The 21,867-nt window shown below is 60.8% G+C and overlaps 2 protein-coding genes across 2 annotated transcripts; both read left to right on the forward strand.

Moving 5' to 3' along the window:
- The first annotated feature begins 2,683 nt into the window (after positions 1–2,683).
- PRDM8 (PR/SET domain 8) lies at positions 2,684–7,067 on the forward strand. Its single transcript, XM_059470934.1, has 4 exons — positions 2,684–2,833; positions 4,224–4,444; positions 4,674–4,905; positions 5,085–7,067. Exons 2-4 carry the CDS (start codon positions 4,226–4,228, stop codon positions 6,467–6,469), a joined length of 1,836 nt encoding a protein of 611 aa, XP_059326917.1. The 5' UTR covers positions 2,684–2,833; positions 4,224–4,225; the 3' UTR covers positions 6,470–7,067.
- Positions 7,068–10,893: 3,826 nt separating this feature from the next.
- On the forward strand, positions 10,894–20,576 carry FGF5 (fibroblast growth factor 5). The gene is made up of 4 exons (XM_059470867.1): positions 10,894–10,942; positions 12,157–12,331; positions 16,069–16,172; positions 19,013–20,576. The coding sequence occupies exons 2-4, from the start codon at positions 12,184–12,186 to the stop codon at positions 19,355–19,357; spliced, it is 597 nt and encodes a 198-aa protein (XP_059326850.1). The 5' UTR covers positions 10,894–10,942; positions 12,157–12,183; the 3' UTR covers positions 19,358–20,576.
- Positions 20,577–21,867: the final 1,291 nt, after the last annotated feature.

Here is a 21,867-nt window from a genome sequence, read left to right on the forward strand (position 1 = left end):
ACAAGCAGAAAGGATGGTTTCAGTCATTCAGCTGAGGCCCTGATTTATTTCCACTACAGAGGCCTGTCTGTCTCCAGGGAAGGGAACCGTTCTGGCTGCATTTCTCCAGGCACCAGGAAAGCTTGTGGCTCCACATTTCGTTTTAAGTGGATTTTCCATTCCACCTGGTGTGCACCTCCTGGGGACCACAGCTGGCCCTGCCCCTGGCAGCAGCAGGCAGAGAGGGTAGCAGGGCAGTTCAGAGCATCCTTTTGTGCCCCCTCCTCACAGTGCCCTGGCCCCGCAGGAGTGAGTGTGGCTGGGCTTGTGTGCCTCTGGGAACTCGTGTGTTCTCTCAGTGATTTTATTTTATGAGTGATTTTATTGCAGTCACCTGGGAGCTGACTCTCAGCTGTGTGTCTCCTCACGGGAGTAACCACACACCCGTAGGCCTGGCGCATGCCACGACTCAGGCAGTGTTTCCCAAAGGATGCAGGAGTGTTTCTGCGCGCAGGTTGAGCAGCCTTTCCTGGTCCCTCTCCTCTCCTCTCCCCTTCCTGCGTGAAGGTCAGGGAGGAAAGAAAAGATTGACACTCCTGGGAGCAGGTTCTCTGTCCCTTGCAGCCATCCCCACACTAACTCATTGCGGGCAGAAGAGGGTTCTCACGGTGGTTAGTGATAACGGTGTCCAAGCATCCAGGCATCCCCACTCTGCCAGCCCTGCAGCCGCCTGAATCTCCACCAGGCCCCACCCTGGCTTCTGCAGGGATTTGGCCAGCCCAGCCCCTTCTGAGCTCGGGTCCCGGGCTTGTCCGCTGCTCCTGGGGCTCCCCTCGCCCGGGAGCTGGTCCGTGCCGAGCTGGTGCCGTCGAGAGGGGCTCGGCAGAGCAGGGGCTGTGCTTTTGGAGGGCGGGGAGTGGCGGGGGTTTGCCGGCTGCGGGGGTCCCTGGGAAAGCTCCTCAGCCCGGAACTCCTCAGCCCGGGTTGCCCCTGGCCCTCCGCAAGAGATTTTCTGGAAAAACAAGCGAATAGGAAATACATGGATGTACCGAGATAGATAGGAGCGTGCGGCAGCCGGGCGGCGGCGGGCAGCGATCGCACGGCCCCGCTGGGTGACACCGCGCTCGCTGGCAGCGCGGCGGGGACCGGATCGGGCCCGGCGCGCCTGCCCCGTGTCCCCCAGAAATCCCGGTGAGGCATTTCCAGGAGGCCGGGAGAGCGCCGCCGGCGCCACGCTTTGCGGGGTTTGCGGTGGGCGCACCCCTCAGCAGAAACTCCAAAAGAAAGAGCCCGTGGCCGTCCCAAAGCCGTTCTGCAGGTCGAAGGACGCTGTTCCCTGGGATCCCCTTTTAGAGTGGCATCAGAGACTGGATAAAAGCTCGGAAATTCCTGCGCGGTCCTTTCCAGTCCCAGGGAATTTCGGTAGCTTGGATCACGCCGAAGCGATTTCGAGATCGTATATGTGCTGTGATGTCCCTTAAAATTCTCGCGAATAAAATCAGCGCGTAGGTTTTCTTTCCCCCCACTAATGACAGTCATTCGGACAATTTATATCTTACAGCGAGAGCTGCAGCGCTGACGAAAAAAAAAAAAGGAAAAAGAAACAGGACTAGGGAAAAAAAAAACCAACACCACATCTGAAGTAGGAATTGACATCCAAATTTTTAGACTCCCATATTTTTAATGTTATGAGAATCTCCCTTTTAGGAGACGCTGCGTTTTGTCGAATTAATAAGATAAATGTTGAAAGCATATTATATGCAGCCTTTAATCCTAATGCAAGGAAAATCGTAATTATGTGGAGGATAAGTGAATTTGAAAGCCAAACATCAGCCCACTCTCTGCAAACCCCGCTCCGTTCGCCCCTGGAAAACGCTTTGTCTCTCTCTCTCTCTCTTTTTTTTTTTTTTAGTTTAAGGGGTTTCAAATTCTATTTTTAATTATTCTTTTTTTTTTATCTGTTTTATATCTGAAATGACGATGATCAGGGAGGGACCGGTAAACACTTTTCCACGCGATAAACCCCTTATTTCTGCACAGAGCATCCGCGCCTCTGTGTTTCCCGAAGCTGCGCGCGTGTCGGTGAACGCGGGAGCCCCGCGTGTGCAGGGGGAGAGCCCGTGGCCGCCCCCCGCCCCGGAGCGGCTCGGAATGGGCGGGGGGCTCCGGCCGGGGCTGCCCCTGCCCCGCTCCGGCGGGGAGCGCGGGGCTGCCCGGTGCCGCTTCCCCGCACGCCGGGCCTTCGCCGGCCGCCGGCAGCGCAGGAGGGCCGCTCCACTCCGCGGAGCCAGGCACGGGCATCCCCACTCGGCTCCGTCTCGCCGAGGAGGTTTTTTTCCTGCGTGTCAGATTGCCCCTACCTGGCAGGTGCGGGGACAGGGCGGGAAGGCGCCGCCGGGATCCCGGCGCCGGGCGGAGCGGCCGTCGGGCACCCCCGCTCCCCGCCCCGCATCCCCGCCGGGCCGAAGCGGAGCCGCGGCCCCAAACACGCTCCCTGCCCCGGCAGAGGGTCGGTGGGGGAAGGCGCCCCGCGTTTCCCACCCCTTTCCCCGGTGGTGCCCGGTGGCGGCGGGTCCAGGTGAGGGTAGGGCGGGCGGCGAGCGGGCAGCCCCGAAGGGGTTAACGGGAGGGACGTGGGCTGTCACGCGTCATTGGGCAGATTATGTGCAGCAAACAAAAAGTGTGTGTCTGCGTGCCAGCCCCTCACTGCACCGGGTCCGTCTGCACCGCGCGCCTCCCGCTCCGCCGCCCGCACGGCCCGGCCCGGCATGGAGCGGCGCTGAGAGCCCGAGGCAGCCAGCCCGAAGCCGCCTTTGTGCCACTGTCGGGGCGAGGATTATCCCCACCGTCCCTGGTGAGTACCGGCGGAGGGGCCCCGCTGCCCCCCGCCGCCCCGGAGCGGGAACAATGCCGGGGATGGCCGTGCTGCCGGCGGGCCTGCCCGGGCTGCGGGGACCGGCGGGGGAGCCTCCGGGAGCGGCCCCGGCGCCGCCCGGCCCGGACAAAGGGCGGCCGGGGGGAGGCAGCGCCGAGGGGCCGGGGGCGGCCCGGGGAGCCGGGGAGATGCGGCCCCGTGGGGAGCCGTAAGGGGCTCGCCGCCGCCGGGAGGAAAGTTGGGCTGGGGCCCCTCGCCGCCGGTGGTTTCGTTTGGCGAAATCGTTCCTTCGGGGAAGGGATGCGCCGGGTAGCGGCGGAACGGGGAGGGCGCCGGGGAGGCGGCCGGAGCGCCTTCCCCCCCGGCCTCCGTTCCCGGGGAGGGGCCGGGACCCCCGCCGCCGCTCTGGTCTGGGAGGGGGTGAAGTTCCCGGCGGTGCGGGTCGTACCCCGAAATCGCGGGGGAGCGGCAGCTCGGCAGAGCCGTGCCCGGTGCGAGCGGCGCCAGCCGTCAGCAGGCGCACCGGGAGGAGCACCGGTCTTTTCCCGAGCCAGCCCCAAATGACGGATTTCAATGGCAGATGGGGCAGGGGGAGGCAGCCGTGCGCTAATCTGGTCGGGAAGGGCGAGGGCACCGCAGCCGGCGCGATGCTCCCTCCCCGGCCTCGGCGGCGCCGCCGGCCCCGCACCCTGCCCGCTGCCCGCGCCCCGCCAGCTGCCCGCCGCCCGCATCCCTCCCCTCGTAACGCGCGGCAGCCGGGGCTCTCACCCTGCTCCATAAATAAGCGTGTCGAGGTAAAAATAATTACCTCTGCTTGCTGCTTTTAATTAAAGTCTCGGAGGGAAAGTGCTGGATTATGATAATGAGCAGCCATACGTTCCCCTTGTCGCGCGGAGCGGGAGGTGAGCTGACACGCAATCGGCGACAATGACAAGCCGCTGGAACCCACCCGCTCCCCCGGCGTAGCCCGCAGCCCGGCCCGGCGCCGGGGATTGCACGAGGGAGACCCGGCGCCCGCTCGGGACAGGACCTAGCCGGTGGGATTCCCGGGTCCCTGCTCAGAACCAGCTCCGCCGCGATATCTAAAAAAAAAATAAATCGGCGCGGCAGAGTCCCCGCACCCCACTTCTGCTCGCAGCTCCGAGCCTACTTTAAATTTTTTTTCAAACCGGAGAAACTGCTCGCCTGCTTTTTTCTTGTCTTTCTATCTTTCTATCTAATTTTTTAAAATGATTTGGAGGTTTTATCGTAATGTTTTATTTATTAATTCAAGTTGATTTTATCTTGTTTTCCGGGGCATCCCGGTGTACCGCTGAGCGGGACCCGCTGCGGTAACGGGGCCCCTCTCTGCCCCTCTCTCCGCCCGCAGGGATGGAGGACGCCGGCGTCCAGCGGGGAATATGGGACGGGGATGCCAAGACGGTCCAGCAGTGCTTGACTGACATTTTTACCAGTGTTTACACCACCTGCGACATCCCGGAAAATGCCATTTTCGGCCCCTGCGTCCTGAGCCACACGTCCCTGTATGACAGCATCGCCTTTATCGCCCTCAAGTCCACCGACAAGCGCACCGTCCCCTACATATTCCGGGTAAGAGCCGCTCGTCCCCGGGCCCAGCCGCTCGCCACGCCGGCCGGTGCCCGCACGCGTCCCCGCCGCGGAGCGCAGGTCGGCCCGGGGAGCCCCGGCCGCCGGGAGGCTGTCCCCGAGGGCAGAGCCGCGCCGCAGCCGCCGCTCCTACTGCTGCCTGGCCCTGTGCTGTCGGTCCGTCGATCGGCCTGTCTTTCGGTCCGGTGGATTGATTACCGCGGGTTTTCAGGTGGACACGTCGGCGGCCAACGGCTCGTCGGAGGGGCTGATGTGGCTGCGGCTGGTGCAGTCGGCGCGGGAGCGGGAGGAGCAGAACCTGGAGGCCTACATCAAGAGCGGGCAGCTCTTTTATCGCTCCCTGCGCCGCATCGCCAAGGACGAGGAGCTGCTGGTGTGGTACGGCAAGGAGCTCACCGAGCTGCTGCTGCTCGGCCCGGCCCGGGCCCCTGCCCGCACCAACGGTGGGTGCCCCGGGCGGGAGGAAGGAGGGGGATCCCTGCGGCCGGGGGGAATCGGGAGGCGGCGGAGGGCTTTGGGCTCCCGATCCCCAAACTCTCGGCGGACATCCCGTCGGTGGCCCCGGCTGACGGTGCTGCTTCTCTCTCCCTCTCTCTCTGTCTGTCGTGCCCACCCGACGCAGGTTCGCCGCCCTTCGCCTGCCCCGAGTGCAGCCAGCGCTTCCAGTTCGAACTGCCCTTCGCCGCACACCTCCGGTTCCGCTGCCCCAAGAGGCTGCACGGCCCCGACATCGGCCCCGCCGCCGAGGCCGCCACCGCCAAGGACGGCTCCGGCAAGGAGCAGGAGCCCGGCAAGTTCGGGAAGTCCGGCGGGCCGCCGCACCACCCCTTCCCCGGGCCCGACGGCGGCCCTGCCGCCAGCACCAAGCCCTCCACGGACTTCCACAACCTGGCACGGGAGCTGGAGAACTCCCGCGGCGGGCGCGCCGGCTCCCCGGGGCGGCCGGCGCCCCCCGAGGGCGGCCCTGAGGCGGCGGCCGGGAAGGCGAAGCGGCGCTTCCCCGAGGAGGAGGAGCGCGGGCCCGGCGCGGCACGGGGCCGCTTCCCGGCGGAGCGGCCGGGGCTGCCGGCGGCGCCCAAGGAGGAGCCGGGCTGTGCCCCGCAGCAGCAGTACCGCGCCGCCGGCTCCTACTGCGGGCTGGAGGAGGGCGGGCGCCTCTTCGCGCCGCCCAGCCCGGAGACCGGCGAGGCCAAGCGCAGCGCCTTCGTGGAGGTGAAGAAGGCGGCCCGCGGCCCCGAGCCCGACGGCGGCCCCGAAGAGGGCCCGGAGCGCGGCTCGCCGGGCGCGGGCGGCGCGGAGCCGGGGCTGTGCCCCCGCGGCGGCGCGGGGGGCCCGCTGGCCGCCCGCCTGGACGGCGGCAGCCCGGCGCGGGGGAGCGCCTTCAGCACGGTGCCGCAGCTCGGGGCCGGCCCTGGCGGGCCCGGCGGCGGCGGCGGCGCCGACGAGAGGAAAAGCGCCTTCTCGCAGCCCGCCCGCTCCTTCCCGCACGTCCCGCCGCTGGTGCTGGGTCCCAAGCTGGGCGGGCTGGGCGAGCCCTGCCCCGACGGCGCCGCCGCCCCCGCCCGCCTGTACGCCGCCGAAGCGCTGGCCGCCAAGCTGCCGGGCGGCGGGGAGGCGGCGGGCGGCGGCGGCGGCGGCGGCGGGGGGCTGCCCAAGCAAAGCCCCTTCCTCTACACCACGGCCTTCTGGCCCAAGAGCTCGGCGGCGGCGGCGGTGGCGGCGGCGGCGGCGGGGCCGCTGCAGCTGCAGCTGCCGTCGGCGCTGACGCTGCTGCCGCCGTCGTTCACCTCGCTGTGCCTGCCGGCTCAGAACTGGTGCGCCAAGTGCAACGCGTCCTTCCGCATGACCTCGGACCTGGTCTACCACATGCGCTCCCACCACAAGAAGGAGTACGCGCTGGAGCCCCTCGTCAAGCGCCGCCGCGAGGAGAAGCTCAAGTGCCCCATCTGCAACGAGTCCTTCCGCGAGCGCCACCACCTCTCCCGCCACATGACCTCCCACAACTAGCGGGGACACCCCCGTCCCGGCCCCGGGAACACGCCCGGGACCCCCGCGCCGGGGACACCCGCGCCGCCCGCCTCTCCCACCCTTCCCCTTCGATGCACGCGTTTCCACAGTCCGGGGAGGGGCGGGGAGGGCAGCGGGTGAGAAGGATGAGAAGGTGAAGAAGAAGAAGCAGAAAAATGAAGGTAAAAGAAAAAAAAAAAAAAAAGAAAGAAAAAGAAAGAGAGAGAGAGAAAAGAGAATCACCGGGAAAAAGAAAAAAAAAAAATTACTTAAAAATACATTTTTTAAAATGTCATATATTGCAACATATTGATGCATTTGTCATACGTTTTTACTTAAATTATTAAGCACTTATGGTTTAGATGTAATAATAATTCTATGTCAGGGTAAATTTTTATTTTGGATATGAAGCTAAGGGCGAGGGGAGCGCGGCGGGGCCGGCGGCCGGCGGGCCGGGGTCCTGCATGCACCGGGCGCTACCACCGTCCGGCCCCGCCGCCCGCGCCCCTTCCCCCCCGAGTGTCACTGGTGCCCGTGGAATGGAGTCTCGGTAGTTCCGTGTTTACCTTCCCTTTCCCGTTTGGGTTTGGTTTTTGGTTTGTCTTTTTTTTTTCCTCGCCCCTCTGGACAAAAAAAAAAAAAAAAAAAAAACCAACAAAAAAAGATTTATTAAACTTTATAGTTTATCCGGGTATGTTGGATGCTTTGACAATAAATGACTTTATTTTCTTCAAAGCACCTGGACGTTAATCGATGCGGGGGAGTGGGCGGTGACGAAGGGGTGGCGAAGGGGTGGCAATGGGGTCCCCATCGGGCCGCAGGGAAGGGCAGGAAAGCCCGACCACGCCGTCTGTTCTCTGTGCTCTCCTTCCCCGCTCCCCTGCCTCCCTCCCTTCGGCCCCTCCGACATGTGTCCGTCCTTCCTCTGTGCGTCTTTGCTTTCGTTCGGCATTTTATTCAGCCTTTATCTCTCGCCTTCATCCTGTCTTTCCCTTCCTTTCCTCTCCCCTTCGTCTTTTGGGTTGTCTTTATTTTCTTTCATTTTACCTTTCTTTTTATTTCTGTCTTTCTGTGTTTTGCTATTTTCCCACCTCCCCTCTTCCAGCAGCCCGTATTGCCCCCCATCCTGGCCACGGCTGTGGGTGGTTGCGGGCTCGCAGGGTGGGCACAGCCACGGAGGCGGCCCGGAGGTTGTCTGGGGTGACAGGGCCCAGGGGAGCCCCCAGCCCGCAGTGTCGTGGGGTAGGGAGCGCTTGAAGGGGCCCAGGGTGGGTCCCCTCTGTCCTGGTGCATTACTGGGTGGTGGCATCGCAGCCAGGGGCACCCGGGAGGGCCAAGACAAGGGGGACACTCCCGGGCACGGGTGCACAGCCTGCGGCGTGTGCGTTCAGTGCCAGCCCCGCTTTGGGGGGCACTGGGGGGCACCGGGGCACGCACAGCGCGGGGATGTGCAGGAAACCCATTTCCACACACAGGCTGCCGTCACCTCGGCACCGACGCTGTGCCAGGTCACTGGTAGGGAAAATACCCCAAAGCCGGAGCTGTGCAAGGCTGGAGCCCACAGTGTCAAATCAATGGGGTCCAGGTGCCACCGGCGTCGGCGGCCGTGGGGTTTGGGGTTGCACGGGGTACCCGTGATGCAGCTTCCCGCTGGTGTTGCTCGCTCTCTCAGCGCGCTGACCCCGGCACCCCGGTACCAATAACCCCCAAGCCACGCCAGGATCCGGAGCGGCCCCCTGCTCTCATTCCTTGCCTCTGGAATACACATAGCCTCACCTGCCGCCATTAATTGCGGGGGCGAGACACTGATTATCCCGTGGATTTTCCTTAAGAAGCGGTGCCACCCCTGCGCGTCCCGCTTTTGAGGGTTCCCCGGGATGCTTCCCCGGGCTCCGGGGGATGCGGGCGGGCTGCGGGGATGCCGGGGGCGGCAGCGGCGGGTGGGCACCGCCACCTAGCGGGGCCGCCGCGGGGCTAGCGGCTGTGCTCCGGGCCCCGGCGGGCTCCTTCCCCCGGCGATGGTGCGCAGGGCTCCTCTGCCGCCGCAGCTTCGCCTCTCCGGCTGCCCCGGGCCGGCTTGGGGCCGGCTTCCTCCCGCAGCCGGGGAGGTTCACAGCGGCGGTGTTGGTTATGCTCTGCCCGGCTCCCTGCGCTTGTCCGGGTGATGCTGCAGGAGGGATGCTGCTTCCCCTGCACGAAGGTGCACTCGGGAACCCAGCACATACCCTCAGGTTTCGCAGTCTCCTCCATCTACCCCAAATATTGTATGGCTTTCACAGCCGTGTGCTGTGCTGTGCCCCTGCCCTGGCAGCCTCCTGCAGCACCGTGCCTTCTGTGCATTCCTTGGGACTCTCTCAGAAGGCACTCTGCTAAACCCCAGGACTTCTCCCACTGGGGTTGTGTTAGGGGTTGCAGTCAGCCCCCTAAAAGCACTGTTAGACAGGGCACACGTGGTGCAGCAGGTGCCTGCATTGTTACTTCCACACAAAGCTCACTCTGTTTCTGTCTAAAAGCACAAAAATCTACAGGCTAGGGAATTTAATCCAAGACTTTGTTTGGGTGAAATCGAATATCGAACTCCAAAGTGATAAATCAAACTCCAACTGATGCTTCCTGCACAAGCAGATCGTGCTGTAATAAGGGCAGGCAGTGCCCATGATCCTGAAGAGTCGGGTGTTGTATGGAGAGGGTTCCCCTTGGGCCTTTTGGGATCAGGGCTTGGCCACAGCACGTTCCTCCTTCCCCAGAGCCATGCTGGCTCTCCTCAGGTCAGCAAGGGTACAATTGCCACATACTGCTCCTTTGTCATCATTTCTGCTGCTTGGGAAACAGGAAGAGAATTTTTTTTCTTTTAATTTTTTTTTTTCTTTAAATGTCTTTCCCTGTCTGCAGTTGATGCTATGCTGTGTCTCTGCACAGCACAGAAGCTGTGGCACCAGCTGGCTTTCCCCCATGCAGGGTCCTCACCCAACATCACAGCCCAGCCAGCTGTGGCATCGCCTGGGCATTTCTCTGGGACAGAGCTGCCCCTGTAAGCCTCTGCCAGAGCCCACAGATGCATTTGCCTCTGAAACCTACCCACAAGGGGCATCTTTGATATGCTGCAGAGGAACAGCAAGTAGGAGCCGGGAGTAAGGATGAGCAGCCTTCAGATTTGGGGAGCCCCTTCCCTGTGCCCTGCAGCCCTTAGACTGCTCTATCTTCCCTGTAGCTGGGCCACGCTGCAAATCACAACAGTGATAATAATTCAACAAATCCTGATATCAACGCTGTTCCTGGGGAGCAGAAGGCAGCTTTGCACCCACAGAGGTTTCTGTTTGAAGGCAGCCACGGGCAGCAGACCCACAGGCTGTGCACTTTGGGCTGCAGCTGGAGCTAGCTGCCTGCCTGGGGGCCTGATCCCCTCCTGCCCGAGCCAGCAGGAGCTGTGCCTGTGTAGGTTTGGGAATGGATTAGGTTTGGGATGGGCACCTGAACTGCTCGCCAGTGTGGGCGTGGGCTGTACAGAATGTCATGTGGATTGTGTCCCATAGGTCTGGACAGAGGTGTACAGGTGAGGCTCTCCCAACCCCTGAGCATCCTCACAGCCAGCCTGCAGAGGCCACCCCAAAATCTGTGTGTTGGGTTTTGTGCTGTGTGTGAAGGTGCTGAGTGGCGTGCCGGACAGACAGACATCTGCTGCCACTGCTGTGAGGAGGCCGAGCTCCTCTATGTGCAGTGCCTATCTCCAGCTAACCTCTCACTGGTTACATTTGGAAAATCAGCTACTAGGATTTCACTGCAACACCGAGCTCTGGAAAACGCTTTGTTCAGCTGTGGGTGTCTAGGAAAGGCTGAAGTGATTCCCTTGTTTGAAAATTCCATGAACTGTACGGTATTCCTTCCCTGCTTTCCCTGCTGCTAAGGGCTGATTTGGAGTGGGGAAAGACCCGGCCCAGTACAGAACGTGTTGATGGTGTGCTTAGAAAAAAGACAAACAAAAACCAAAACACAGGGGGGATGTTTCTGTGAGATACACTGCTGTCCTGCAGAATGCTGGAATGCCTGAGCGCTTTGAGCTTTATTTAAAGACATAGTGCTTTTCACATGTTAGAATTCTTTTCTTTCCTTATCCCGGTTGCTTGTGAGGTGGCTTCTGAGTGATCTCGGTGACATTCGTGCCCGTGGGGCATGTTAACCACTTGCACCTGTGCTTTCCCCACCACCTGAAGGTAATAATCATCTTAGTTAAGTAAGAGGAGGGCAATCATCTCAATTGAATTCACCTGTTCTAATGCACACCCTCCCTCCTGGTAATAGGTTTGGACAATCATCCTAATTAAATTAACCTTTTTTAATGCACCTCCTCCTGGTGGAGTGTTTGGTTCTGCAAAGCTTCTGACTCAGCTGCAGTTCTCCATGTTTCAGGACAGGGGACGCTTCCAGGGGGATGTACAGGGGGACCTGGGGACCAGCCACCCCCCTTTGACTGTGGTGAGTCTCCTTCAGGCACAACCTCGTTGCAGGGGTTTTGTTTCCAGGCTCTGCTGGCTGGTCTCATGTCTCCCCATGCTTTGCCTGGCATATTTTTGAGTGGTAATTTAGCAGCACCAGGCTGACATGGGGAGGGGGGAGCGCTCCTGCGGTGCAGCTCGCAGGCCCGGTGCTCTGCAGCAGATCAAACAGGCTCGGAAGAGTCCTTCTCATCTTCAGTCGGGGAATTTTACACTTGAAACACAGCTTTGCCTCCCCATTTGCTGACTTTCCTCTGTAACCGAGCCCTGAATAATTTAAATAACATAACATCAGTATTAGGCTTCTGAAGCTGCTGGTGTGTGTGAGTGAGGATTGCTACTGCCAAAGGCGATTACACACAATTGCTCTGGGAAGTTCACTATTACCTCTGCTTATTTATTTAGGTTTAATCCTCATGTTTGGTTTGTTGTTATGTTGGTGTTCTTTGGGGCTTTTTTTGAGCTGTGCTGCAGGAGCGCCTGGAGTATTTGAAACGGGTGTGTTGGGCAGGGGAAGAATTAAGAAGCACCCAGAATCACACAGCGCTGTTGTGAGCCCTGAAGTGTCACAGTGAGGATGAAAACACACCTTGTGCTATGGGGACTTGTGACAGTATCCCCTCTACAGTGAGGGTGGTTGGGTGTTGCTCTGAGGGGCACAAGGGAGTCCCCAGAGAACGGGGGTGCTGTCCTGCAGCTGTCCCATTCCACCACAAAGAAAAGAGGAGTGCAGGCAACCAGTGAAGCCCCAAGGGCTCTGCTGCCTCACTGGGGCCCCCCCAGAAAGGGTCAGGAATGTTCACTGCAGTGGGGTTCCTTCCAAAAGGAGGTCTTGGGGACCAGCCTGGGCAAGCACACCTGGCTGGTGTGACTTCTTGGTGTCCACCCCCCATCAAAGGTTTGAGTTGTCTGGAAATTCTTCAGGTGGGAAATAACAGCAGTGTGAGTGAGCAGAGGCTGCCTGGCAGCCAGGGTGGTGCCAGGAGTGCTGTTGGAAACCGTGAGGGTGCACGATAGGGTGGAAGCTGAGGGGGCTGGACTTGCTGGTGAACCTCTGGCCACAGAAGTTTCTCAAGGCGAGTATCCCTGTCCTGAGCATGCAGATGCCTCCTTTCTGCCCCTGGGCTGCTGCTGTGCCCGCTCACCCCCAGGATGGTAACTGTGAACATTTTTGAATTTGCTTTTTACTTTCAGGGGCAGAAGTGGTTTCTGCTGCCTCAGATGGAGAACAGGGATTTTGCTGCCATGATCCTGTACCAGCTGCAGCCTTTACACCAAGATGCCCAAGAGGAAATCCTCCTGGAGCAAGGTGGCCTTCTCTCCTCAGCTGTGTTGCTACAGGAAGTCTCACACAAACGCCACTCGAGAGGTGAGGAAGTCCTGCAGCTCCTCATCCTTCTCATGGATCAGCATGTGTGTGTAATTCAAGAGGAGGTGGGTAAGTGGAAGTCATGGCTTTTGCCAGGCTAACCCCTACAGCTGGGAGAAGTAAACAAGGTCTGAGTGCCCTGACCTTCCTGCAGGTATGTGCATCTATATATAGGGCAGTCTATGTATACATGTCTATATATAATGCCTGTGCATATAGCTCTGTGGATATAGATATCTGCTGAGAAATGGTTTGAAATGGCAGCAATGCTGTGAGATCATCTGCTCGCACCAGCCTGTGCCAGGTGTCACCCAGGCTGGATGCAGCTCCTCAGCCCGTGTCCCTCCCTCCGTGTGCCCCCGACCTTCAGCTTCCTCGGGAGGCGGAGGTCACCCTCCGGCGTGCCACCGGCTCTGCCTCCTTCCTGCCGAACCTGATCCCTGCCTGGACGAGCCCTGCAGTCAGAGCACCCTGGGCAGGTCGAGGGGCAGCTCCTGGCGGGGTGTGGGCACAGCCCCGGTGGGGCAGCGCTGAGGGCACACGGGGGGAGCGGGGGCTGCGGGCTGGGCAGGGTGCGTCCGGCCCTGTTGGCTTTGGGCCAGGTGAGGTTTCTCCAGTGGCTTTGAGGACATGGAACTGCCCTAGGAGCTGAGGAAAGCCTAATCCATACAGAGCTGTGCCAGGAGGATGGATGGGCTGTTGCTGCGGGGTCTCCTCCTGAGCGGCGATGCTGTGCTGTCGGTGTGTTTGTGTTTGGGGAGGAGCTCGGCCCATGGTGCTGGGGGACACCGGGCACGTGTGCTGTCCCCCTGACGGTGGCGGGAGGCTGGGGCTGTGTACCCCTTGCCTGGGAGCCGAGGAGGATGTTGTGGTTTGATAAGGGCCGCCGCCACCTCTCTGCAGGCCGTAAGATGCCATTGGGGGGTCGTGATGGGCCCCCCCCGTTATCCCTGAGGGCCAAGCAGGGCCCCGTGAGTGAGGGAGAGCGGCTTTGAGGTTCGAGGGCTGCCCCGAGCCCCCTGCCCGCGGCTGGGCTGGCCGTACAGCTGCCGTGTCGCCCCCCGAACCCCGGGCAGGGGGCTGCAACCCGAGCCTGTCCCCAGAGTCCTGCAGCCCCGCGGCCTCGTCCCGGCCAGGAGGACAAGTTAATTCCCAGAGAGATGCACCCTGAGCCCCGCATCTGCCGCGGGCACGGGGGATGGGGGGGGGGGGGGGCGTGGGGCCGGGCACAGGTGCGGGGCCGCCGCCCGGTTATAAATAGCGGGGAGGGGCGGCCCGGCTCCCCCCGTGCTCGGTCCCCCCCTCCAGGGCTAGGAGCGGGATGCGGCGCCCTGCCTCCCTCCCTCCTCCCGCCCGCCGGCAGCATGAGCCCGTCCTTCCTCCTCCTCCTCCTCCTCCTCGCCTTGCCCGCCCGCGCCCGGCGAGAGCAGGTGCCCGGCGGGGCGCAGCGGGGCCGCAACGCCCCCGCGTCTTCCTCCTCCTCCTCCTCTTCCTCCGCGGCGGCGGCGGGGCCGAGCCGCTTCCCGCGGAGCCGCCCGGATCGGCGGCGGGGCCGGCTGTATTGCCGGGTGGGCATCGGCTTCCACCTCCAGCTGCACCCCGACGGCCGCGTGGACGGCGCCCACGACGCGAGTCCGCTCAGTGAGTGGGGAACGGGAGCTCTGGGGGGGCTGCCGGGGCTCAGCATCCCCGTCCTTGCGGGCTTCCCATCCCCGCGGGGCTATCGGAGCCCCTCGCTCCTGTCGCCCTCGCCTGGGGTGAGCTGCAGCCCCGGCGGGCCCGGGAAGGGGCGTTTGGGGTGCTGGGGGGGCTGTGCTCTGTGGGATACGTGGGAGATGCCTATGTTCCTCAGGGAGGTGCCACCCGGGGGTTTGCCCAGCCCGAGGGGATGGTGTGAGAGCCTGAAGGGCTGCACTGCCACACCAGGCACGTGGGAGAGAAGGAGATGCTGCCCCTTTTCGGTCCTTTCCCAGTGGGACTTTTCCATCCCTCTCACTGCATTCTCATTCTCCCAGCACAGCGATAGGATATATTCAGTTTAAAAATAGGACTGAGGCTGACGTTCCCCTGAGAGAAAGCTGTGCTAACTCACGGCTTATCCTCTGGTCGGAGTTGCCATGATATCCTGCTGGAGGGAATGAAATGGCAGGTGGGGATGAAAAATCCCTCCAGGAGCCCGGGGGCTCGGGGCCGAGGTGACCCTGGCGGTGGCTCAGCTGTCGGGAGCACTCACGCAGCAGCCACCACATCTGCCCAGGACCGAAGGATTTGGGGCCCAGACTGTGCCGGCTCCAGGAGGGAGAGCAGGAGCTCTGCTCAATGTTTGGTGGGCACAGCAGGACACGTGGCCTGGAGGGGTTTAGGGGATGGATAGGAAAAGGGGCCCTCACTCCATGGCTGTTTGGGGAGACACGGGTTTGGAAGGGCTGGCAGAGGTTTGGTGCTACAGCTGTCCTGCAGAGACCTGAATTACGTGCAGTTCCTTCCTCCTTAAGCTGAGCTATCCCCCCCAGAAAGACCACAGGGACACCAGCTCCACACGTGGGAGCAGAGCCAGCCCCAGCCGGTGACGGGGGGCAGTGCCGGGCTGTGGCACTCAGGAGGCCCTCGGGAGGAAGAGGATGGCTTTTGGCAGGGAAACCTGGCCTTTGGCCTCTGGGAAATGGGGCTTGACCCCGGGCAACCCCAACAAACAGGAGTGTGTCTGCCATGGCAGCAGGGCCACCCCGAAAGGGCAGGAGGGTTTGGGGTGCCCTTGGGGACAGGCAGGTGTTTGACAAGGGACTTGCCCTGCTCCAGTGGGGCTGCTCAGCCCCGTGGCCTGTGGCATGAGGGGTGTGGCAGCTTGTAACCCCCCCAAAGTGCCCCAGGCCCTTGGTGCTGGGACTGGGGTGCCTCAGGGGGATGTTCTTCCTCCTTAAAATAAACGTGGGAAGCCATGATCCGACACCCAGCCTTGGGGGATTTAGCGTGGCCTCGCAGCGGCTCCCGGCACCACGTTAATCCCACGGCCCCGTGGGGCTGGACGAGATGCTCTGCGGGCTCCTCCCTCTGGGGCCGCGGCCACGGAGCCCCTGAGGCTGCGGCGGGGCGGCAGTGCCGGCTTCTCGGGGTGCCAGGGGTGCTCTGGGGGTGTGCTGGTGCCCCCCAGCTGGCAGGGCTTGGGGGGCACCCGGCCCTGTGCCCGAGTTACCCTGCACCACCCGGGGAGGTGACATGTCGATGCTGCTGCTGAGGGATGCTCGGAGACTGCAGTTCCTGTGTCGGATGAGCTGCAGGTCCTGCGTGCCCCATCAGGGGCCAGAGCCCCCATCACGCTCAGAAAAGTCGCATTTTTTCCATGGCTGGGCTGTGAGGGTGCCTCCAGTCCCAGCTGGCTTGTGGGACCCAGACTTCCCGAGTGCAGTGTCCATGGCATGGGCAGCTCTGATCCCAGCAGGCTGGTGTAGGTGGTTTACCCAGGGGTGAACTTGTTCTACCACAGCCCAGCCAAGAATTGTGCCCCAAAATGGAGCTTTAAAAAACCCTCCAAGTCCCAGCCAGCAGCTCGTATCATCCCAGAGTAGATGGAGGCAGAGGGATGGAGCAGGAGCTGGGTGGAGCCAGGCAGCTGAGGAAGGAGCAGGGACGTGGGAGAGGAAATGCAAACCTGTCAGACTAAGTTGTATTTATTTTTTTTCTCTGTCACGCCGATGTGGGAAGAACTGTGATTTATTCTGGGATTTCTGTCATCCTAGGTATTTTGGAAATATTTGCTGTGTCTCAGGGGATTGTAGGAATACGAGGAGTTTTCAGCAACAAATTTTTAGCGATGTCAAAAAAAGGAAAACTCCATGCAAGTGTAAGTAACCCCCCCCCCCCCCCTACCAGTATGTGTGGTGCATTTTAAAGGCTCTGTGACACCTCCCAAGCGCCGGCACCGGCGCCACCAGACACCGAGGGACAGGTGGAGCCGCAGCCCCCGAGCCCACCTTCCTGCTCGGGGCTCTACAGTGTGCGGAGCGCGCCCTCGGGAGCGCGCCCGGCGCGGTGTGCATCAGCAGAGCCGGCTCCCCGAGCACGGCCGGGTTATTTTTAGCTGCCGCAGATCGCGCAGAAGGGTTTGGCCAAATGTCTCCTCCCGGCGGGCAGCACGCGTGGCGCCGGCAGCGCCGCGGCTCGGGCTGGCTCTGCCCTGGGCCACCGGGAATTGGGGCAGGTGAGGGCCGGGCTGCGGCCAGGGTGGGAAAATCTCGGTCACCTTCCTCTGCAGGGTGTTGGCCTGAAGGCTGAGGTTTCCTGCTGGTCTCATGATGCTTTTCCCAGCTCTCTGTTTCGGAGGAATCCATAAGCTGATTTTGCTGCTGGTTCCAACCTCGGGATGCTGCTTCCCTGTTTCTTGCTGTCAGCTCCAGGGACCGTTTAGGCAAACACAGTGAGCCCCAGTGCTTGCACCCAAGTGGGTGCCTCTGAAAGGTGTGTGTGCATGTAGGGGCATTTGTAAGGCAGCATTTCATCCCTGAGGGTGCTTCCCAGGGAGCCCGGCCAGGGCTGAGGGCTGGGGAAAAGGAAAAGGCTGTTACCCATCCCGCAGCTCCGAGACAAACCTCCCGGTGGCAGGGCGGATGTCACGGATGTGCCTGCGCTGCCCGAGGCCGCAGATCACCTCCAGGGGGATTTCTGGACTCACCTCTCTCTCCCTTAAGCCTTTCTGGTGTGTTGCTCCTACAGCCTACTGATGCTTAGGTGAGCATGTGCTCGCTTCTCTTAAGAAATCACCTATGAGCGTGAATGGGATCTAAGGGAGAAGGGGAATGGTTCTGTGGAGGAAAAAACATGAGGTGAGAGCAGAGGGGCAGAGCGGGAGGAGAGGGAAAGGATGGAGAGGAGATTGCTGGACCCTCCAGAGCCTTCCCCTCTGGTGTACAATGGCCTCTTATCTGAGCTGCAGCCTTGATTTACGCCCTGGCACAGGCAGAAATTAAATCAAGCCTTGTCGGGGCACGGTTAATTGTTGACACACAAAGGGCAGGGCCAGAGAGGGACCTCAGTCGGAGGGTCAGGGCAGGGGTGAGGACATGCGGTGCCCCGCTTGGGTGAGAGCTGCAGAACTGTAGAAACTTGACCCAAATGTCTTGAGATTGCTGGGCTGAACAATGCCAATAATGCAAACCCAGCATCTGTTGTTCTTTGCTGTGCTGGCAGGACGGGGGTTATTTCATGGCCTAATGAGTGCTGAGCAGCACAAAGCACGTCCTGTGCCCGTCACTCAGGGCAGAGCCTTGATATGGGAGTCAGGCTGGGGGCTCCACACTGAACCGCAGGCAAAACTCATTCCTGCAGGGATCTGGGCTCCTCCAAAACTTGCTCTTGGGCTCTGCTCCATCCCAGCTCGGTGTTTCACAGGTGCTCTCCTCCTCCTCCTCCTTCTTCTCTTTCTTTTTTTTTTCATGCCAGCTTAATTAAATTACTGAGTGGTTCATTTTTAGAGGCGCCAGCTTCGGAAGATGACAGTTATCCCGGCAATTATCAGTTGTGCGCACAGATGGCTTTTTCCTCGTTGGTAAACCCTCGCTCTCCTGTTTGGCCATTTTTAGCACGGAGAGGGTAGGAGGGGTTGTGTGCCTGTCCAGCATGGACCCTGGGGGGACAGATTTGTCCAGGTAATTCTCTTTTCCCAGGAGCTGCCACCAAGCTGCATTCCTGGCTGGGGCAAATCTCTGCTCAGCTGGGTTTGGAAACTTAATTGACTCCAGGTCAGCTCTGGAGCTCTGCAGAGCAACTCCAGTGCCAGCCATGTGATGTGGCTGCTCCCCCTGCCCTGTGTGGGGAAAAAAGTGGGTTTTCCAGGCTGGAGCACTGCAGTGATGAGCTGAGAGGCCAGGAGGTGGGCAAGTCTGACAGGATCGTGGTGAGGCAGCTGCTGATGCACTTCCCAGGCATGTGGGATGTCCTGCCTGAGCACTGGGGCTGCAGGGAGCACCAAGGGTCAGCAAAGCCTTACTGGGGAAGGTGGAGGCCTGTGCACGGGGCAGACAGCAGGGAGGGTGTATGGAAGATGAGGAGAGCAGAAATGAGTCACAGAGTTGGTGTCCCTCGGGACCAGCAAGCTGAAGAAGGCCTAAATCCAAGTGCTATGAGGTGAAATGAGCGTGGCAGGCTGTGGGCTCTGTCACTTGTGCTGTAAGGCTCAGCTTCTTGGGTTAAATCTGGGCTTTTGAACACTTCCCTTGTGCTTACAAAGCCCTGCTGGGGGTTGGGTCTTGCTCTGGGCAGCCGGTTTGGGAGCTGCAGAGCTCAGCATCGCCTCCATGTCCGTGGTTTGGAGGTGTTGCTGTGGAATGGAGCTGGGGAAACCCTTGGGGCACCGGGCACGGTGCTCACCACCAGGTTCAAGTGTGGCAGAGCATTTGGGAGGGGCTGCCAGGGTCTACAGACAGGGATTCCAGGGCTGTGGGCACACAGGTGCAGTGCTGGGCTCTGCTCTTTGGCTTTGGGATGTTTTCCCCAAGGAAAGCCCAAACCTGGGTGCCAAGCAGCTCCTGGAGTACCTCCACCGGAGGTTTTCCAGTCAGGTGCCCGGTGCTCCATATTTCCAGCCGCTCCTCAGGGCCGGCTTTGGGGAGGCAGCCCAGCCCGGGAGCGCTGGGGCACAGCTGCCCCCCGGCCCTTGCGAGCGGTGTCCCCTGTGTGTCCCCGCAGGCTCGCTTCACGGTGGACTGCCATTTCCGGGAGCGCTTCCAGGAGAACAGCTACAACACCTACGCCTCGGCCGTGCACCGCAGCCCCCGCTCGGGCCGCCCGTGGTACGTGGCGCTCAACAAGCGCGGCAAGGCCAAGCGCGGCTGCAGCCCCCGCGCCCGGCCCCAGCATGTCTCCACGCACTTCCTGCCCCGCTTCGGGCACCTGCAGCCCCCCGAGCTCGCCTTCACCGTGGCCCTGCCCGACAAGAAGCCGCTGCCGCAGCCCAAGGCCCGGCCCGCCCCGGCCCCGCCGCGCAGGAGCCCCGGCCCCGCCCGCTACCGGCTCAAGTTCCGCTTCGGGTAGGGCCGCACCGGGCAGCTCGGGGGTGACCCCGACGCGGGGACCCGTGTCTCCCTCCGCACATGGACACCGGGAGCCTCCCGGGCCGGGATTGGATCGTCTCTTCACCGCACGGACCGGGCGCCATCCCCGGAGGCGTGCCAAGGAGAATTCCTGCCGTGAATTCCAGCACTGGACGGGACCTCGGGTGAGCGTTCTGTTGTTGGGACCTTGAGTAGGAAGGTACCTCTACAGCGAACATGTTTTCTTGTTTTCACTAGTGACTCCTTCGACAATCATTTTCACACGAGAGAGATGTTCAGAGCCAAGCGGTTTTGTTTGTTTTTCTCGCATCTCCTTCTTGCTGCACTTTTTCCTCTGACCATACCTCAGGCACCGTGCATCCAGGTCTGTCCCTCTCCCTCTCTCGGAAGCCAGCTCTTGCCTTCCGCAGGTTAAACCCAGAGACCAAGCCCTGCGAACTCTGCCGCCTTACCTGTGGTGCGGGGCGCTCTCCAGACCCTTTGTTGGCAATAATGGATGTGTGGATGTGTTTTGTGGGGGTCGCAGGCCGGGGGACGGTGGCTGCTTGCAGCCCGCCCCTGGCGGTCTCTCCCGTTCTTCCCTGGACAGCTGGAGGAGCGAGTCTCCTCCTGTCCTTCCGAGCACGGATTAGATGCCTGCTTTGAAATACCTCTGCCCCAGTGCCGGGGCATTCCCGCTCCCTGGAGGAGCCCCCCCGCAGGTATCCCCACGGGATAGGGATGCCTGTGGCCCCCAGGTGCCCGACAGTTTCGTCCAACCTTTTTTGCTGCTGATTTATTTTATCACTCTCAATACATTTGCAGAGGCAGGGAGCAAGGTTTTTGTTTTTCAGCGAGCGTGGCGATGTGGTAATAAGTGCTGTTACAGCTGCTGGTCCCCTGGGGAGTGTTTCCCCCACCCTGGCGGCCCTGATGTGGAATTGCTTCTCCATCGTGATAGTAGCAGTGCACACGGAGTTTGCAGTGGGTGTTTAGCAGTGTTGCTGTTCGTGCAGGCACTGGTAGCATCGAACCTCACCGGTGAAGCCTTAATAGGAGCCCGGGTGGGCTCAGGTTGGCAGAGCCCCTCAGGACATGAGCCCTGCCAGCGTCCGGCAGCAATAATCAGCCTCCCCTCCGCATCTGAGTGTGGCTGTGTCCTTTGGGATTGTGGTTCTTTGCCTTTGTCATCCCTCTGGCAGCCCCTGGCCGGACATGTGTGCTCCATGGGATGGGGACGCTGGAATAAAACTGTTGTTTCATTTTATAACCCGATTGTGTGATCTCTTGCCTTGTCTGTGCCCGATTCCCTTCTCCTGAAGGGAAAAACAAGTGGTGATGGAGTGAAGCAGAGCTGAAGGGATGGGTGTGCTCCCTTTGCTGTGCCCTCCAAACTGTGCCCTGGGCCATCCCAACTCCGGGGCAGGTGTGTCCTGCGCTCCCCTCACTTCCAGCTGGGCTGTCTGGCTGTGCAGGGACAGAATCCCAGTGATTTGTGCTCAGCTCCTCTCCGTGAGCTGATGGAATCGGAGCCTTTGCAGATGCTAGCCCAGGCAGATAACAGAGGAGAAAATGTGCTGGTCTTGGTGCCCCTGCATGCCCTCAGAGGAAACAAGGTATTGATTTCATCTTTTTTTTTTCATCTTTTTGGGGAAAAACCCTCAAAAGCTGATGTTTTGATGTTGTGATAATAATTAAAACATAGTTGTGCAGTTGAAACAGGGAGAGCAGGGTTGGGGAATCCAGCAGGCACTGCCCATTCCTGTCAGACACTCCTCTTTAAGGGAATTCATGGGGCTTGCTCAGCAGCAGGGGACTAAAGGCCTGAGAATGTGGCCGATATTTATTTTAAATTTAAAATTTGATTTTTTTTGGGGGGGGAGGGTTTTTCCTGTTTCTGTTTTCCTGTTCAACCACCTCAGAAGTACTGCTGCAGTGCTGGAGAGAACAAACCAGAAACCTGAGAGGATGAAGAGGATTCCTAGGTTCCTTTCCAGGCAATTTCCGCCTTCAGAGGAGGTGCAAATCCACATGGAGCTGGGAAGGGCAATGTGAGGAGTGCAGTGAGCTGGCACTGCCCCCCAGCTCCCTGGTTTGGAGACATCCATCGACCTTGTGAGAGGAAAAAAGCCTTCCCATCCATTTTCACCCTGCAGTCACCCCTACCGCAGGCGTATGCCTTGTTCCACATCCCCCAGGAGGATTTGTGTGTGTCCTGCACTCCTGAATCCATGGCTTGGAAGGAGCAGCCTTGAGCAGGAGTGAGAGGAAGAGGATTTCCTATGGAGCAGGTGAGGAAAGAAAAATGAACAAATGTCAGAGCTGAAGGGTCCCTTAGGGTGCTTCAGGGATCTCAGGGCTGGAGACCCCCGGGCCGGGCTGGGCTCCGTCAGCAGCGGAGCATTGAGGGGGACAGGGGCAGACACACAGTGTGTCCCCCCTCCGCCACTGAGGGTCAAATAATTTGGCACAAACACCGTCCGGAGGTGTGAGCTGAGCTGGCAGTGGGGC

This window comes from Ammospiza nelsoni, chromosome 4 (assembly GCF_027579445.1).
Source record: "Ammospiza nelsoni isolate bAmmNel1 chromosome 4, bAmmNel1.pri, whole genome shotgun sequence".
In the NCBI taxonomy this organism is placed as follows: Eukaryota; Metazoa; Chordata; class Aves; order Passeriformes; family Passerellidae; genus Ammospiza; species Ammospiza nelsoni.